Here is an 18,454-nt window from a genome sequence, read left to right as displayed (position 1 = left end):
GGTATATTTGACTGTAGATCCAGCAGGATGTGCTGATGCAATGCCTAGGATGTGAGACAGGGAGAAGAGTTGAGGGTAACAGTAAGGGCTTTGGTCTCAGCCAGAGAAGGATGGAGATGCTGTTCACAGACAGGGAAGACTACAGGAAGAGCTGGTCTGGGGGCATAACAGAAAGGTTCCTTTTGGATCCAGAGTGAAGATATGCACTTGTGAGTCATCAGCATATTGGTAGCATTTTATAGGCATAAGTTTTGAGTTCTGGGGGGGGCGTGTCACTGGTCTAAACTTTTTTTAAAAGAATATTTATTAGTTTTTAGTACGAACTAGAATTCTGCCAGCTGTTTGGGGTGTGATAAACAAAAATATATACCTTCTTAATGGTCTCTTTTCAGAGAAGACAGAAGCTAGTATATTTTCTTTAGCTTTAAGAGTATCTTGACTTCCAGGTGTGAAGACAAGAGTATGGTAATCTCAGAGGGGCATCTGACCTACTGGATATTCTGAGTGTGTCAGGAGACACATATTTGCCACCATAAAGCTCTAAAAGTCTCTCCACCCTTTGTGATTACCTGATGGTCTATTGATCTGATTTTCAGTGCTACAAAATCCATTCCTTCCACTCCTAATATTTATTACAAGTAAATTAATTGCAAAGTAGCTATTGAATTTATTTCCAATGAGCTGCTTACCTTCTTTAAACTCAGAAAGAAGGTTTTATACCTTAGCAAAAGTTGGTGGCAGAAAAGAGTTCTTCTGAACTAGCCAAGGAAGTGGGATGATTTCTAAAGAATGCCTAGAAAAGGGAGAGATGGGAAGAGGACATTTTTGATCATGACTAGAACCTGAATCCATAAAGCCTCAGGGGGATGACAGTCAGTTTGCTTGCCTGCCTGTAACAAGCAGGCTACTGAAGAGCATGAGATGATCACACAGCTTTGTGCTCTGTCCACAAAGGAGAACCTTCTCTGGAATGTCATTCTTTACAGACCACCAGCCTGCAGTCATTGTTCCATCTCCCTAGGTGACCATTTTAGAAGCTAGATGATTTTAGACTGTACCTGTGGATGCTATTTTTTACCTTTTGAGTTAGTATACAAAATAGGGTTTTACTATGACTTTTTCATACATATATTATCATAGCACTTTATTCATATTTGTCTCCTCCTCTCAGTCTGTCCCCTCCCCCAATGGTCCTCCTCCAGTGCCTTCTGTTTTAATGATTTTATATATATATTCATATTTATTTTAGATTGTGCACATGATAGAAAACATTCATTATTTTGTCTTTCTCCCCATTAATCTTTTGTTCTCATTTTTGTTTAAATCCTTTCTTCACCATTCATAGTCTCCTACTTTAACATACACTCACATACCCCAAGAGCACGCATATCAGCATATGAGAGAAAACATGTGAATGTATGATATGTGTTATTCTGAATTTGGCTTATTTCATTTAAAATGATTATACCAGTTTCATCCACTTGCCAGCAAATGACATTATGAAGCTAACCTTAAGGCATTGTGATTTATTTACATGTGTGAGCTGCCATAAATGAATCTCTTGCTGCTGTAAATAAAACATATCAGGCTTCACATGAGTGACTGGTGAATTAAACCTGGCCCAGCAGGCTCTGCAAGCAAGTGCCTTTAACTGTTGAACCATCTCCCAGCCCCTAAAAATAATTTTTGATACTATAATTTCTTGGATGATTAGTGACAGAAATATTTGAAAATTCCATATTACTTAGAAGTGGCCATATTCCTAGCATCTAAGAATATATACTTTGCTTTTAATTATTTATTTTGGCTTCTGATAATTTATGTTTGAAGAAAAGTATAGATTAAAAGTCTATGCTTTTGGTGTAGACTTATGAAATTCTTATCTTGGGCTGGGGAAATAGCTTAGCAGTTAAGGTGTTTGCCTGCAAAGCCAAAGGACCCTAGTTTGACTCCCCAGGACCCATGTACAAGGTGGGACATGTGTCTGGAGTTCATTTGCAGTGGCTGGAGGCCCTGGTGAGCCCATTGTCTCTTTCTTTCTGCCTCTTCTTATCTCTTCTCAAATAAAGAAATAAAATATTTAAAAATTCTTATCTTTATCGTTTTATTATTAATGAATTGTTTCCCTCGGGCATGAGAATAATGCCTTCAGGATAAGCTTCCAATGATTGCTCCTTAGCCCTTACTCAGAAAAAATGGCCTGGCACCATCTTCCTAATGCAAGCCTCCACATGCTTCCCTTCTCGCCATCAGCTCGCTGTAGTCACTGCAGAAAGAGGAGTTCTCACAGGCCCTCAGCGCCTCACCAGTTTGACAAGTCACTCACCTTTGAACCATGCAAGTGCTTGCCCTGGTGGGATATGAACTGTGCCCCTGTGCACATCTGATCTCTTGCTGTGGTGTGGGCATTGTGTCTTCTCTGTGGTTGGAGGCTGTTGTATCTTTTCTTGGGGGCATATGAACTATGCTCCTGTGCATATCTGATTTCTCACTGTGAGAAGGGGCATTGTCTCTTCTTAATACTTAGAGGTTGCTGTATCTGCATCTGTAATTATTTCTCACCTTTCCCTCCTGTGCAGTAATCTGTCTCCCCAAGATCCTTTTTACATCATGAAGGGCTAGCATATCTGCATTTTAAAATAATTTTCTATTTAGTGCTCTCCTCCAGTGATCCCCCATTTCACATTTTTCTTTGCAGTAATTTTTCTTAAAGTAATGATGTCTACTTCTTGTCTCCACCCCTCACTTTTCTTTAGTACCCTAGCATGAATGTTCCTTAACACAGCCAGCTTGCCAAATTTATTTGTCCACTTTAAACAAAAGTGTGTGTGTGTGTGTGTGTGTGTGTGTGTGTGTGTGTGTGTTTGCGTGCATGTGCACCAGGGACTCTTGCATTATGGTTTGCATCTGGCTTATGTAAATGGCTTAGGGATTGGACCCAGGCTGATAGGCTTTGCAAAATAAAACAAGAAAAGAAAAGGTGCCTTTAGCTGCTAAGCCATCTTCAGCCCTGCATTAGGTCCGCTTTTGTCCCTCGTCTTCTTGGAACTTTCAGCAGCCTGGGATGTAGCTCCTGCTACACACTCACAACGACATGTTTTTCTTCACCTTGTATTGAAGTGTTTCTATTTTCCACAGTTCTTTCCAGCATCGTCCTCTAATACCCTCTTCTGTAGCTGTGAAAGTAAGAGGAACCCAGGGTGTGGCTCTTATGCCTTTTCTCTGCCAGTTCTCACACTCAGGACTGTGTCAGCCTATTCCATGGCCTTGAACACCATTTCCCTGTGATGTCTCCCTCCTCTGTGTCTTCTCTGATTCCTTACTGTTAGGCCTTCCTGGTCCTAGGACCTGAAATGAGCACAAAAATAAAAGTGAATAGGGCCATGCTCCACTTTGTTGTATCTATAAACTATGTAATTATGTGATTAGTGTTTTTTGAAGGTTCACATAAGTGTCTTCTAAAATGGAATGGTTAAATGTAATTAGCCAAGTTCTGTTGTGTGAAGACCCATATGAAGGGACATCCCATGGATAATGTCTACGGTGTCTTTTCTTGTTCCCCTCTCTAGAAATAAATTGTGTTTTCTTGGCCTTTCCCATGCAGCTAAAGAATAAGTTTATGAAAAAACTGCCGCGTGATGCAGAAGCCTCCAACGTGCTGGTTGGGGAGGTGGGCTTCTTGGAGACCCCCTTCATCGCCTTCGTTCGGCTGCAGCAGGCTGTGATGCTGGGTGCTCTGACCGAGGTCCCTGTGCCCACGAGGTAAGCTGCCCCCACGTGGGAAGGCTCCCCAGGGACCCGTGGGGAAGTGCTCTCTCTCTCAGGTCACAGAACCGGTAGAATGAGGGTGCATCCAGTGCATTGAAGTTTAATTTGAAGTAACGAATAACCCTTATTTTTACACTATCAAATTCTTGGCACTTGAATATTCATAATAAGGGTAACTATAATAAGTTATTGGGTACTATATTAGCTTCTTACAGATACTGTATTTAATCTCACTAGAATATTTTAACATGCAAACTGAAGAACACATATTTAACAGATGGAAAGATGGAGTTTGAATTTGAGTACCTCATCCAAAGCAATGTGGTTAGGACATGGTTCAGAGATCAAGGTTGCTTTCCTCTGCTCAGTGTCTTAGCAAAAAAATTGTCAGTGTGATCATGCGCACACAAACACGTGCATGTGTATATGTAAATGCATGTCTTGGTAAAAATTTTCAGAACTCTCTCTAAGCTGTCCCCTTGGATTCGCACACTTTACACTTGCCTGTGTCATGTCACATACAATTTCCCTTTAGAAGGAACGATGTTCTAATCCCATTCAGTCCACTGCTGCTCACCTGGGAAGTCCTCCTGTGCTCTCCCTCCGAAGCTGAGCTCGGCGCTTAGGGAGCCTGACTTAGCTGCGTGCACTGCTGATGAAGAGGAGGTTAATGCTTCACTCAGACCTGTGCTGAGGAAGAGCTTAGAGAGAAGCTTGTTTCTTCGGGTAGGCTTGAGGAAATGATTACCTGCGAGGACTTTTGAGCGGAGGTACTTTCCACGAGGGAGTTCCAGGGCAGGGACAGGTGACTTCTCTGTAGTCTTCCACGTGTGGACAGGAAGGGCTATAGACCCTCTTCAGGGAATGGGACGGACGCTGTGAGCGTGACTAACCAGTGCTGACAAGAGGCCCAAGGTTTGTTCTGAGCCAAGCTAAGAGGAAATTGAGAAGAAAATCTCCAGAAGCCCTCTCTATTCAGGCCGAACTTCCTAATCATACAGACATTTTTAAAATCTATTAAAAATTTTCCTCAACATCTGAAACAGGAATAATACGTAGGGTAGACACTGACATATAATAGTAGAAAGGTGGTGACCATAACTTACCCAGTGAATGGGATTATTGTGATCTGTGTTTTCTGTAACTTTGAGTTTTGCTTGAGAACATTCCAGCCAGTCTTGCAGTTTTATCTGAGCAGTCACCTGGCAAACTGCTGACTCAGATGATGGCTGAAGTCCAGCTGGTGCCCCAGTGGCTTTATGTATGTCTCTGGACAAACTTTACTGTGGCTTGAAAAAAAAAAGAAAAAAAAAGAAAAAAGAACAAGCATGCCGAGAAGCGTTAAAAAATGGATCTTACCTTTTCATTTCTAGTATCATTTTATTTTTTAAAAATACAAATAAAAATATTTAAAGAGCTTTTCATTAACAGTAACGATTCACATGTACTGAGTAGGAACTTTTGATCAATGTTGTGTCTCTTAGGATCTGCTCCTGGCTGGGTGGCTCATCTTCCCCGCTTTCCTTTTGTCCTTCCCTTCCCTCCCTCCTGTCCTTTACTTTTGCGTTGGTTGAGAGGTGAAATATAACATCATTTGAATTAACAAGAAGAGCAAAGCAATTAGTGGGGATGTAATTTAATAATATCATAAAACTATTTTAGGGCAATAATCTGAACAATACATCCTCATATGTTTGCATTTTTTCCCAAGAAATAGTTTTATCCATTTGTTGTCCTCTGAGCGGGGCTAAACTGTAATCACCAACTAGGGAGTCTCGTTAGCTTCTTTGGTTCTGAGTGATGCAAGGCCACTCGCAAAGTGTGTGTCATGTGAAATCCAATGAGTGAAATCCCAAAAGGAATGTGCAGTCATCGTGGAGGACCATGCCTGCGTTCCACGGTGGGAGTGGACTCACACATGGCCCGTGGGAACACAGGCATACCTGAAAAGTCTTTTATCATGTCCACCTTTGCACGGTCCTTTTCCTCAAACTGCTATTCCTAATAAACACTATTTTTACTGTGTCTCTTTTCGGAAGCCTGGCTCTTGCGCTGTCCTCCCTGTGCAGAGCCGACACAGCTCTTTATTCACTTACTGGAACCTTCGGCTCTCCAGCACCCATGGTGAGGGGGCAGCTGTCCGTCTGTAGAGGCTGTTCTGGCTTTCCATGTGAAAGCAAACAAACGGTGGTCTTTGATGTTCGATAATGTGCGAGGATATGTTTAGATTTTCCTCATATCCTGCGGACATGTTTCTTGTCCTTTTTATCCACTGGCAGAGACGTATGTAGGAAAACTCTTAGTAGTTTGCAGCTGCAGAGTAGAAGCAATGCGAAGATCTGCTATTGGAGCTGCACGGCAAGGTTTCTGACTCGAAGGTCAAATGGCTCTGAGAGCCCAACGAGCTGTCTAGAATAGGTTAGAAATATAATGTTTTAGGACTCCTCCCTAAAGAGGAATGAATCTCTAGATCATTTTGCCCTTTGGTCATCTTGATCTGTACATCTAAGACAAATGGTTATTCAGTAGACTGTGCTACTCTCAAATTATAAAACAATTATCCTTTTACCATTTCTGTGTCTATACATATTATAAAATATAGTGGCTTGTCTGTAAGAAAGTTTGTGGTTAATTGTTACAATCACTAAATTTATTGGCGGGATTCAGATGAAGGTCCTGCTGGTTCAAATCTGACTTGTCCATAAAGATAAAGCCTGTGATGCAGACCTCCTGAAAGGTGGTTGGTTGTGGTGGGAATGTGGTATACATGGCATACATGTAACCATGTACTGGTTACAGTGGTGTGTGGGACCCAGGAGTCCACTGTGGTGGTTGTGGAGCGTGTGTGACACACAGGAGTCCACTGTGGTGGTTGTGGAGGGTGTGTGACGCCCAGGAGTCCACTGTGGCGGTTGTGGAGTGTGTGTGACGCCCAGGAGTCCACTGTGGTGGTTGTGGAGGGTGTGTGACGCCCAGGAGTCCACTGTGGCAGTTGTGGAGTGTGTGTGACGCCCAGGAGTCCACTGTGGTGGTGGTGGAGGGTGTGTGACGCCCAGGAGTCCACTGTGGTGGTTGTGGAGTGTGTGTGACAGCCAGGAGTCCACTGTGGTGGTTGTGGAGGATGTATGACACCCAGGAGTCCACTGTGGTGGTTGTGGAGGGTGTGTGACACCCAGGAGTCCACTGTGGTGGTTGTGGAGGGTGTGTGACACCCAGGAGTCCACTGTGGTGGTTGTGGAGTGTGTGTGACACCAAGGAGTCCACTGTGGTGGTTATGGAGGGTGTGTGACACCCAGGAGTCCACTGTGGTGGTTGTGGAGGGTGTGTGACACCCAGGAGTCCACTGTGGTGGTTGTGGAGCATGTGTGACAAACAGGAGTCCACTGTGGTGGTTGTGGAGGGTGTGTGACACACAGGAGTCCACTGTGGTGGTTGTGGAGTGTGTGTGACACCCAGGAGTCCACTGTGGTGGTTGTGGAGGGTGTGTGACACACAGGAGTCCACTGTGGTGGTTGTGGAGTGTGTGTGACACCCAGGAGTCCACTGTGGTGGTTGTGGAGTGTGTGTGACACACAGGAGTCCACTGTGGTGGTTGTGGAGCGTGTGTGACACACAGGAGTCCACTGTGGTGGTTGTGGAGTGTGTGTGACACACAGGAGTCCACTGTGGTGGTTGTGGAGTGTGTGTGACACCCAGGAGTCCACTGTGGTGGTTGTGGAGGGTGTGTGACACCCAGGAGTCCACTGTGGTGGTTGTGGAGTGTGTGTGACACCCAGGAGTCCACTGTGGTGGTTGTGGAGGGTGTGTGACACACAGGAGTCCACTGTGGTGGTTGTGGAGCGTGTGTGACACACAGGAGTCCACTGTGGTGGTTGTGGAGCGTGTGTGACACACAGGAGTCCACTGTGGTGGTTGTGGAGCGTGTGTGACACACAGGAGTCCACTGTGGTGGTTGTGGAGGGTGTGTGACACCCAGGAGTCCACTGTGGTGGTTGTGGAGCGTGTGTGACACCCAGGAGTCCACTGTGGTGGTTGTGGAGCATGTGTGACACACAGGAGTCCACTGTGGTGGTGGTGGAGGGTGTGTGACACACAGGAGTCCACTGTGGTGGTGATGGAGGGTGTGTGACACACAGGAGTCCACTGTGGTGGTTGTGGAGCGTGTGTGACACCCAGGAGTCCACTGTGGTGGTTGTGGAGCGTGTGTGACACACAGGAGTCCACTGTGGTGGTTGTGGAGCGTGTGTGACACACAGGAGTCCACTGTGGTGGTGGTGGAGGGTGTGTGACACACAGGAGTCCACTGTGGTGGTGGTGGAGCGTGTGTGACACCCAGGAGTCCACTGTGGTGGTTGTGGAGGGTGTGTGACACACAGGAGTCCACTGTGGTGGTTGTGGAGGGTGTGTGACACCCAGGAGTCCACTGTGGTGGTTGTGGAGCGTGTGTGACACACAGGAGTCCACTGTGGTGGTTGTGGAGCGTGTGTGACACACAGGAGTCCACTGTGGTGGTTGTGGAGGGTGTGTGACACCCAGGAGTCCACTGTGGTGGTTGTGGAGCGTGTGTGACACACAGGAGTCCACTGTGGTGGTTGTGGAGGGTGTGTGACACCCAGGAGTCCACTGTGGTGGTTGTGGAGCGTGTGTGACACACAGGAGTCCACTGTGGTGGTGGTGGAGGGTGTGTGACACACAGGAGTCCACTGTGGTGGTGGTGGAGGGTGTGTGACACACAGGAGTCCACTGTGGTGGTGGTGGAGGGTGTGTGACACACAGGAGTCCACTGTGGTGGTGATGGAGGGTGTGTGACACACAGGAGTCCACTGTGGTGGTTGTGGAGGGTGTGTGACACCCAGGAGTCCACTGTGGTGGTTGTGGAGCGTGTGTGACACACAGGAGTCCACTGTGGTGGTTGTGGAGCGTGTGTGACACACAGGAGTCCACTGTGGTGGTTGTGGAGCGTGTGTGACACACAGGAGTCCACTGTGGTGGTTGTGGAGCGTGTGTGACACACAGGAGTCCACTGTGGTGGTGGTGGAGGGTGTGTGACACACAGGAGTCCACTGTGGTGGTGGTGGAGGGTGTGTGACACACAGGATTCCACTGTGGTGGTGGTGGAGGGTGTGTGACACACAGGAGTCCACTGTGGTGGTGATGGAGGGTGTGTGACACACAGGAGTCCACTGTGGTGGTTGTGGAGGGTGTGTGACACACAGGAGTCCACTGTGTTGGTGATGGAGTGTGTGTGACACACAGGAGTCCACTGTGGTGGTGGTGGAGGGTGTGTGACGCCGAGGAGTGTACTATGAAAGCTCCAGCTTTGCCATATTTTCCAAAGATTCTAAACAGGAATAAAGGGTTATTTTATCCCCTTTTATGTTCAGAGAAGGTAGAAGTGATTGGCACATGTTGAGCTTATTCCAGAATTATCTGGGATATATCAGGAAGGGGGCAGGATGCATTCTCTCAGGAAAGATTGAGTGGTTTGGAAAGGCTCGCCTGGTTGACGATGCTGTGCTGTCTTTCTGCCAGTGGTTATTTTGTGAATGTGAGTAGAGGCCATGCATGGGCTCTGGATGAGGATCGTGTGGTGGTTCTTTTGTTACAGAGAGTGCCAGCGGCCTCCTCTGCTGGCACAAGTAGTTATTTGCGAGAGGCATGAAGGAAGAAAAGGGCCTTGTGAAGACTCTTAAGACAGTAGCCGCTATTGCAGGTCCCAACTCTGACGTGTCTAGTTATGAGTGAACAGAAATAATTTAGCAACATTTTCATTTTGTTCTGATCTGACAGCATGGGCTGTCCCCTTGTAGCCGCACAAATGCCATGTTTACTCTAATTTGTTAGTAAAGGAAAAAGCTTTTGGTTAAAAATAACATCTGTCCATTGACGGAAACCAGAGTGGCTCACGAAAGGAGTTCTCAGCACATTATAAAAGTTGTCTGGCAGAATGCACTTCCCTCATAAAAGTTGCAGACTTGGGGTTCGTTTCTCTGAGGGTGGAAGGCGAGGACGGTAGAGGGACCCTTCCGCTCGCCGGGCTGGACTGTGCTGTTCGTTTCCTCAGCTCCCCATCTCTGCTTCAGTAACGCAGTCACGTCTAGTCTCCATAAAGCCTCTGCTCTGCAGCTGATGCTCTTGACACATAGCCGCATTCCTGTGTGTAGATTAGTTTTAGAGGGTGGACTCACTGAATTGCTTCTAACTGGAGGAAGAAGAAAAGTTTACGCCACTATGCTGTTTCTACATAGAAACATTTCATTAATGAAGAGTGGTTTTATTTTTAATTTTATACTGAGTACCTATAAATCCAAGTTATTAAACCAATATACTTCTCAATAGTAGGTTTATTGCTGTAATATATGTGATGGATGCTAGTTATCTTCTTCCATTTGTTCTTTGGTATTTAGTTAAGAAAACAGTAAATGCTTTATGCAGAATGTATGACCTTCGCTCATAGGACCTGAACCACAGCTGTGTCCCTCCATCAGCTCCTAGAATAGTAACATACCCTCTGCCCAAGTTCTTGCTTCAGGACCATGAGTGGTCATGAGGGATTTTCTCACTAAGAAGACAATACTGGGCTGGAGAGATGGCTTAGTAGTTAAGGCACTTGCCTGCAAAGCCAAAGGACCCAGGTTCAATTATCCAGGACCCACCTAAGCCAGATGCACAAGGTGGTGCATACGTCTAGAGTTTGTTGGCAGAGGCTGGAAGCCCTGGTGTGCCTATCTCTCCCTCTCTCTGACTGTTTCTCTCTCAATAAAACTTTAATAAAACTTAAGTAAACAGTGACCTAAACCAAATAGAGGCTCTACTCTCTTCATTTTTTAAAAAAATATAGATAATACTTCTTTTTGCCATGTACTCAATCTGGTAACTAACTTGTGTTTGCCCATTTCCATCATGTGTTTCCTAGAGCTATGATCAGATGGGATGCTGGGAAGAGGCATGAGAGTCAGAGCACTCCCAGATAGATTCTGCATAGTGTTCAGGGTTTCAAGAGATCATATGCTAAAATAATAAGGTGTGAGAGGCTAGAGACAACCATCATTTAAAATGTGCTGAGTAGAGGACCCAAGGGTTGAGCCATTTTTCTTTTTTTTCTTTTTTTTAAATTTTTATTAACATTTTCCATGATTATAAAATATATCCCATGGTAATTCCCTCCCTCCCCACCTCCACACTTTCCCGTTTGAAATTCCATTCTCCATCATATTACCTCCCCATTACAATCATTGTAATTACATATATACAATATCAACCTATTAAGTATCCTCCTCCCTTCCTTTCTCCACCCTTTATGTCTCCTTTTCAACTTACTGGCCTCTGCTACTAAGTATTTTCATTCTCACGCAGAAGCCCAGTCATCTGTACCTAGGATCCACATATGAGAGAGAACATGTGGCGCTTGGCTTTCTGGGCCTGGGTTACCTGACTTAGTATAATACTTTCCAGGTCCATCCATTTTTCTTCAAATTTCATAACTTCATTTTTCTTTACCTCTGAGTAGACTCCATTGTATAAATGTACCACATCTTCATTATCCACTCATCTGTTCAGGGACATCTAGGCTGGTTCCATTTCCCAGCTATTATAAATTGAGCAGCAATAAACATGGTTGAGCATGTACTTCTAAGGAAATGAGATGAGTCCTTTGGATATATGCCTAGGAGTGCTATAGCTGGGTCATTTGGTAGATCAATCTCTAGCTGCTTTAGGAACCTCCACACTGTTTTCCACAATGGCTGGACCAGATTGCATTCCCACCAGCAGTGCAGAAGGGTTCCTTTTTTTCCACATCCCCGCCAACATTTATGATCATTTGTTTTCATGATGGTGGCCAATCTGACAGGAGTGAGATGGAATCTCAATGTAGTTTTAATCTGCATTTCCCTGATGACTAGTGACGTAGAACATTTTTTAAGATGCATATAAGATGCATATAAGCCATTCGTATTTCTTCCTTTGAGAACTCTCTATTTAGCTCCATAGCCCATTTTTTGATTGGCTTGTTTGATTCCTTATTATTTAACTTTTTGAGTTCTTTGTATATCCTAGATATTAATCCTCTATCAGATATATAGCTGGCGAAGATTTTTTCCCATTCTGGAGGTTGCCTCTTTGCTTTTTTCACTGTGTCCTTTGCAGAGCAAAATCTTTGTAATTTCATTAGGTCCCAGTGGTTAATCTGTGGTTTTATTGCCTGAGCAATTGGGGTTGTATTCAGAACGTCTTTGCCAAGACCAATATGTTGAAGGGTTTCCCCTACTTTTTCCTCTAGCAGTTTCAAAGTTTCCGGTCTGATGTTAAGGTCTTTAATCCATTTGGACTTAATTCCTGTGCATGGCGAGAGAGAAGAATCTATTTTCATCCTTCTGCAGATATTTATCCAGTTTTCAAAACACCATTTGCTGAAGAGGCTGTCTCTTCTCCAATGAGTATTTTTGGCATTTTTATCGAATATCAGGTGGCTATAGCTACTTGGGCTTACATCTGGGTCCTCTATTCGTTCCACTGATCTACATGTCTGTTTTTGTGCCAGTACCATGCTGTTTTTGTTACTATGGCTCTGTAGTATAGGGTAAAATCAGGTATGGTGATACCACCAGCCTCTTTTTTGTTGCTCAGTATTATTTTAGATATTTGAGGTTTTTTTGTGATTCCAAATGAATTTTTGGATTGTTTTTTCTATTTCCATGAAGAAAGCCTTTGGAATTTTGATAGGGATTGCATTAAATGTGTAGATTGCTTTAGGTAAGATTGCCATTTTCACGATATTGATTCTTCCAATCCAGGAACAAGGGATGTTTCTCCACTTTCTAGTGTCTTCTGCAATTTCTCGCTTGAGTGTTTTAAAGTTCTCATTGTATAGATTCTTTACTTCCTTGGTTAGGTTTATTCCAAGGTATTTTATTTTTTTTGATGCAATTGTGAATGGGAGTGATTCTCTGATTTCATCCTCTGTGTGTTTGTTGTTAGCATATACGAAGGCTACTGATTTCTGTGTATTTATTTTGTATCCTGCTACATTGCTGTAGGTTTTGATCAGCTCTAACAGCTTGCTAGTAGACTCTTTAGGGTCCTTTATGTATAGAATCATGTCATCTGCAAATAATGATAACTTGATTTCTTCCTTTCCAATTTGTATCCCTTTTATGTGTGTCTCTTGCCTTATTGCTATGGCCAAGACTTCCAAAACTATATTAAATAGAAGTGGGGACAGTGGACACCCTTGTCTTGTTCCTGATTTTAGTGGAAAAGCTTCCAGTTTTTCCCCATTTAGTAATATGTTGGCTGTAGGCTTGTCATAAATAGCCTTTATTATATTGAGATATGTTCCTTCTATTCCCAGTCTCTGTAGGACTTTTATCATGAAGGGATGTTGGATTTTGTCAAATGCTTTCTCTGCATCTAATGAGATGATCATGTGATTTTTGTCCTTCAACCCGTTTATGTAATGTATTACATTTATAGATTTGCATATGTTGAACCATCCCTGCATCTCTGGGATAAAGCCTACTTGGTCAGGGTGAATGATCTTTTTGATATACTCTTGTATTCTGTTTGCCAATATTTTGTTGAGAATTTTTGCATCTATATTCATGAGGGAGATTGGTTTGTAATTTTCTTTTTTTGTTCTATCTTTGCCTGGTTTTGGTATCAGGGTGATGCTGGCCTCATAGAAGGAGTTTGGTAGAATTCCTTCTTTTTCTATTTCCTGGAAAAGCTTAAGAAGCAATGGTGTTAGCTCTTCCTTAAAAGTCTGGTAAAATTCAGCAGTGAATCCATCCGGGCCTGGGCTTTTTTTAGTTGGGAGATTATTGATAACTGTTCGGATCTCCATGTTTGTTATAGGTCTATTTAAGTGATTAATCTCATTTTGATTTAATTTAGGTAGGTCATATAGATCAAGGAAATCATCCATTTCTTTCAGATTTTCATACTTTGTGGAGTATATGCTTTTATAGTATGTCCCTATGATTTTTTGAATTTCTCTGGAATCTGTTGTGATGTTACCTTGTTCATCTCTGATTTTATTAATTTGTGTCTCTTCTCTCTTTCTTTTGGTCAGATTTGCTAAGGGTTTATCAATCTTGTTTATCCTTTCAAAGAACCAACTCTTTGTTTCATTAATTCTTTGGATTGTTCTTTTTGTTTCTATTTCATTAATTTCTGCCCTAATCTTTATTATTTCTTCCCGTCTACTAATTTTTGGTTTGCCTTGTTCTTCTTTTTCCAAGGCTTTAAGGCGAAGCATTAGGTCGTTTACTTGCGACCTTTCTAATTTCTTAATATAGGCACTTAAGGCTATAAATTTACCTCTTAGAACTGCCTTCATTGTGTCCCAGAGATTTTGGTATGTTGTGTTCTCATTATCATTTGACTCTATAAATTTTTTGATTTCCTTTTTGATTTCTTCATTGACCCACTCATCATTTAGTAGTGTATTGTTTAGTTTCCATGATTTTGTGTATGCTCTATAGCCTTTCTTGCTACTGATTTGTAGTTTAATTCCATTGTGGTCAGATAGAATGCAAGGAATTATTTCAATTTTCCTGAATTTGTTAAGATTTGCTTTGTGTCCTAATATATGGTCTATTTTAGAAAATGTTCCATGTGCTGCTGAAAAGAATGTATATTCTGCAGCCTTTGGATGAAATGTCCTGTATATATCTGTTAGGTCCATTCCTTCTATGACCTCATTTAGTCCAGATGCCTCTCTGTTTATTCTTTCCCTGGATGACTTGTCAATTGATGAGAGTGGGGTGTTAAAGTCACCCACCACCACTGTGTTTGGTATTATCTGTGACCTTAGTTCTAATAGTGTTTGTTTGACGAATTTGGGAGCCCCCATGTTAGGTGCATATATGTTTAGGATTGTAATGTCCTCCTGTTGGAGTGTGCCCTTAATCAATATAAAGTGACCTTCCTTATCTTTTTTGACTAACTTCGGACTAAAGTCCACCCCGTCTGATATTAGGATAGCAAGCCCTGCTTGTTTTCTAGGCCCATTTGCTTGAAACACCGTCTTCCAACCTTTCACCCTAAGATAATGTCTATCCTTTGTAGAAAGGTGAGTTTCTTGGAGACAACAAATTGTAGGATCCTGCTTTTTAACCCAGTCTGCAAATCTATGTCTTTTCGTTGGGGCATTGAGACCATTGATATTAAGAGATATTATTGAAAGGTGTGTATTTATGTTTGCCATTTTTGTGTGTGTGTGTGTGTTTCTGGTTCTACCTGTGCTCTCTTCTGTTAACTGGTATTTGAGTATAGCTTGTTTTTTCTAGGTTCCTTATATGTGTGCTTTTCCTTTTGTTCAGCATGGAGGATTCTATCAAGTATTTTCTGTAGAGCTGGTTTTGTCTTCAAATACTCCTTTAACCTGCTTTTGTCATGGAATGTCTTTATTTCTCCATCTATTTGAATGGATAACTTTGCAGGATAAAGTAACCTTGGTTGACAGTTGTTATCTTTCAGAACTTGGAATATATCACTCCAAGTCCTTCTGGCTTTAAAAGTTTGTGTTGAATAATCTGCTGTAATCCTGATGGGCTTGCTTTTGTAGGTAACTTGATTTTTCTCTCTAACTGCTTTCAATATTTTTTCTTTGGTGTGTGTGTTTGGAAGTTTGATTATAATATGGCGAGGAGAGGTTCTTTCTGGGTTTTGTCTGGCTGGGGTTCTAAAGGCTTCCTGTATCTGTATTGGCAGCTCTTTCCCAATTTGGGGGAAATTTTCCTCTATGATTTTGTTGAAGATGCCTACTATGCCTCTGGAGTGGAGTTCTTCTTCTTCTACTATGCCCTGAATTCTTATATTGGATCTTTTCATAGTGTCCCGAATGTCTTGAAATTCCCACTCATACTTTTCTATAAGTTTGTCTTTCTCTTTGTTGGACTGCATTAGGTCTGCCACCTGGTCTTCTAGCTTAGATATTCTGTCCTCTCTCTCATCCATCCTACTGGTGAGATTTTCTACAGAGTTTTTTATTTCGTTAACTGTGTTCTTCATTGCTAGTAATTCTGACTGTTTTTTTTTTATTATTTCTATTTCCCTATTTATGTCTTGTATTGCCTTCTTTATTTCATTAAATTGGTGTCCTGCCTCTTCTTTGATTCCTTTGATTTCCTCTTTTATTTCTTCTTTGATTGTTTTCATGTGTTCTTTGACCTCTTTGAACATATTTATAATTATTCTTTTGAACTCTTTTTCAGGCATTTCCTCTAACTCTTTCTCACTGGAGGACATTTCTGATGCATTAATACTTTTAGGTGGATTTATATCGTCTTGCTTTTTAGTGTTTCTTGTGTTATAATGTATATATTTTTGCATCTTGGATTAAGTTAATGCTTGGATTTTCTAGCTAGCTGTGTATTCTTAGCTGTATCAATTGATTTGATGTAATATATTTTCAGGGTAGGACCTTAAGGTATTAGGTGTGGCTCTTAAGACTCTCAGAGTATCTACAAAGATGTTCTTAGGGGTTGAGTTTCCCTGCTATAGGAGTATTCAAGCAGGCTGAGTGGAATAAAATACAGGTAGATTCTAAAATTTAACTAAACACTGTACACATTCAATCAAAAACAGCCCCGAGTATGTATGCAAGAGTAGTTATTATAATGACCAGATCCTTTATCAACAAAGAGGTTTAGATTTCTGGTCTGTTGAGGGATCCAAGTCAGCTTGTGACCAAGTGAGACCCTTCCCTGGTGCAATCCCAGTTACCTTGGGTGATTTTGGTCTCAGTCAAGTTGCTGCCTGGGTCGTCGGGCTGCTGTTCTGATTTCTGGAGCTGGGCACTTGCTTTTCCTACGGGGCAAACCGAGCCGCTGCTGCTGCCTCTGCTGCTGCCGTAGCTGCCACCACCGGAGCCACCACCGCTGCTGAAGCTGCCGCTGCCATGTCCACTGCCTGCTGCTCCCCCCGAAGCCGCTGCTGCGGGATCTGCCGCCGCTGCCGCTCCTGGGTCCGCTGCTGCTGGGGCCGCTGGTACCGGTGCTGGAGCCGCTGAAGTTGCTGCCGAACTCTGCTCCTGCTTGGGTCCCGCTGTCAGCCCAAGTTGGCGTGGCAGGTCCCAGGCCGCTGCTGTGTTCGCTGGAGCTGGGCTCAGGCGGTGGGGGAGGGGAGGGAGCCGCGGCCGCTCTGGTTCTCTCGCTGCTCCACGTGATCTTCTACCTCGCGGTCTGCTCCTCCGCTGCTCGCTGCCGCTCTCCCCTCACGTTTCCCGAGTTGCGGAGAGCGCGGTGTGAGGGGAAAATCCCGCACCTGGCTTTTCCTGCGGCTCGAGCAGAGAGTCTGGCGGCTTTCTGCTGCGCCGCGGCTGCAGCGGTTGGCCGAGCTGCCGGAGCCGCTTTTCCCGCCTGTGCAGGCTCTGGATGCTCTATAACTCTTCTACTTCTCTGCTGCCGCCTCAATTTCCTATACACCTCACTTTTTAGTAAAAGTGTGTATTTTGCTGAGTTTTTTTGGTCTTTTTCCCCCCTAGGCTGCTTTGGCGTGGTACCTACGCCGCCATCTTAACTGGAAGTCGAGCCATTTTTCTTTGATGGCATCGTATCTGCCTGTTTTGCCTAAGCCTCCACTTGTCTTGCTTTGCAGCTGGCTATGTGTAGGTAGAAAAAAATGATTTAAAAAATTTAAATTTTCCCTCCTTTGGGGTGTGTGTGAGTCACTAGCAACATACGTGGTATGTGTATGCATAGTGTTTGTGCTTATGTGTGAAGATATGCCCATGGCACGTGTATGCAGAAGCCAGAGAGAGCACTTGCCTGGTGTCCTCTTGTGTGACGGGCGTGTTTCCTAGAGACAAAGTCTCTGCTGAACCTTGAGCTGCTGTGGTTTTCAGTCTGACTGGCTGCCTAGCAAGACCCAGGGATTCTCCTGTCTCAGCCTCCACAGCCGGTGACAGGAGCGTGTGGCCTGCTTGGATGCTTACGTGGCTGTTTGGCGGCCGAGCTCCGGGAGAGTTGGTTCTCGCAGGCCCTCATGTTTGTGCGGCAAGTACCTGCTGCGGTCGGGCTTGCATTGCCGGCCGAAATCACCCAACCAAGTGCAGCGTGTGGGAAAAAGGAGGTTTATTTGGCTTACAGGCTCGAAGGGAAGCTACATGATGGCAGGGGAAAACGATGGCATGAGCAGAGGGTGGACATCACCCCCTGGCCAACACAAGGTAGACAACAGGAACAGGACAGTGTGCCAAACACTGGCAAGGGGAGCTGGCTATAGTACCCATAAGCCCACCCCCAATAATACACTGCCTCCAGGAGGCATTAATTCCTAAATCTTCATCAGCTGGGAACCCAGCATTCAGAACACCTAAGTTTATGGGGGACACCTGAATCACACCACCACACAGTCTTGCCCTTGGAGCAGCCACCACACTAGTATTTCTTAATGGGACTTACTTTTAGCTTTAGTGGCTAATTTTTTTTTTTAATGTGTCGTACTAAAAATAGTGATCATTCCCTTGAGAATATAATATACTGCCTGTCTTAAAGTAGCACTTTTCCATGTTCCCCATAGTGGTGCGTTGCTGTATATGAAGTGGTCCACTTCAAAGGAAGGAAAGCTCCAGCACCAGCTGGAGGATTACAAGGGCCTCTTTCATCCTGGAGCAGGCTTCTAGGCCTGGGTCTCTGCTCCATTCACTCAGGGCACTGGACAGTGAGTGTGCACTCCATTC

At 43.8% G+C, this 18,454-nt stretch overlaps 1 protein-coding gene across 1 annotated transcript in view; it reads left to right on the top strand.

Annotated features, from left to right (window-relative positions):
- Slc4a4 (solute carrier family 4 member 4) overlaps nucleotides 1-18,454 on the top strand; it is a 352,960-nt gene that overhangs the window by 225,622 nt on the left and 108,884 nt on the right. Inside the window, exon 8 of the mRNA XM_045161217.1 lies at nucleotides 3,605-3,762. Coding sequence (XP_045017152.1) covers nucleotides 3,605-3,762 — 158 coding nt within the window. The remainder of the gene's footprint in view (nucleotides 1-3,604; nucleotides 3,763-18,454) is intronic.

Source organism: Jaculus jaculus, chromosome 11 (genome assembly GCF_020740685.1).
Source record: "Jaculus jaculus isolate mJacJac1 chromosome 11, mJacJac1.mat.Y.cur, whole genome shotgun sequence".
NCBI classification, from domain to species: Eukaryota; Metazoa; Chordata; class Mammalia; order Rodentia; family Dipodidae; genus Jaculus; species Jaculus jaculus.
The sequence above is the reverse complement of the archived record's forward strand: the minus strand, read 5'-3'. Positions and strand labels throughout refer to the sequence as shown.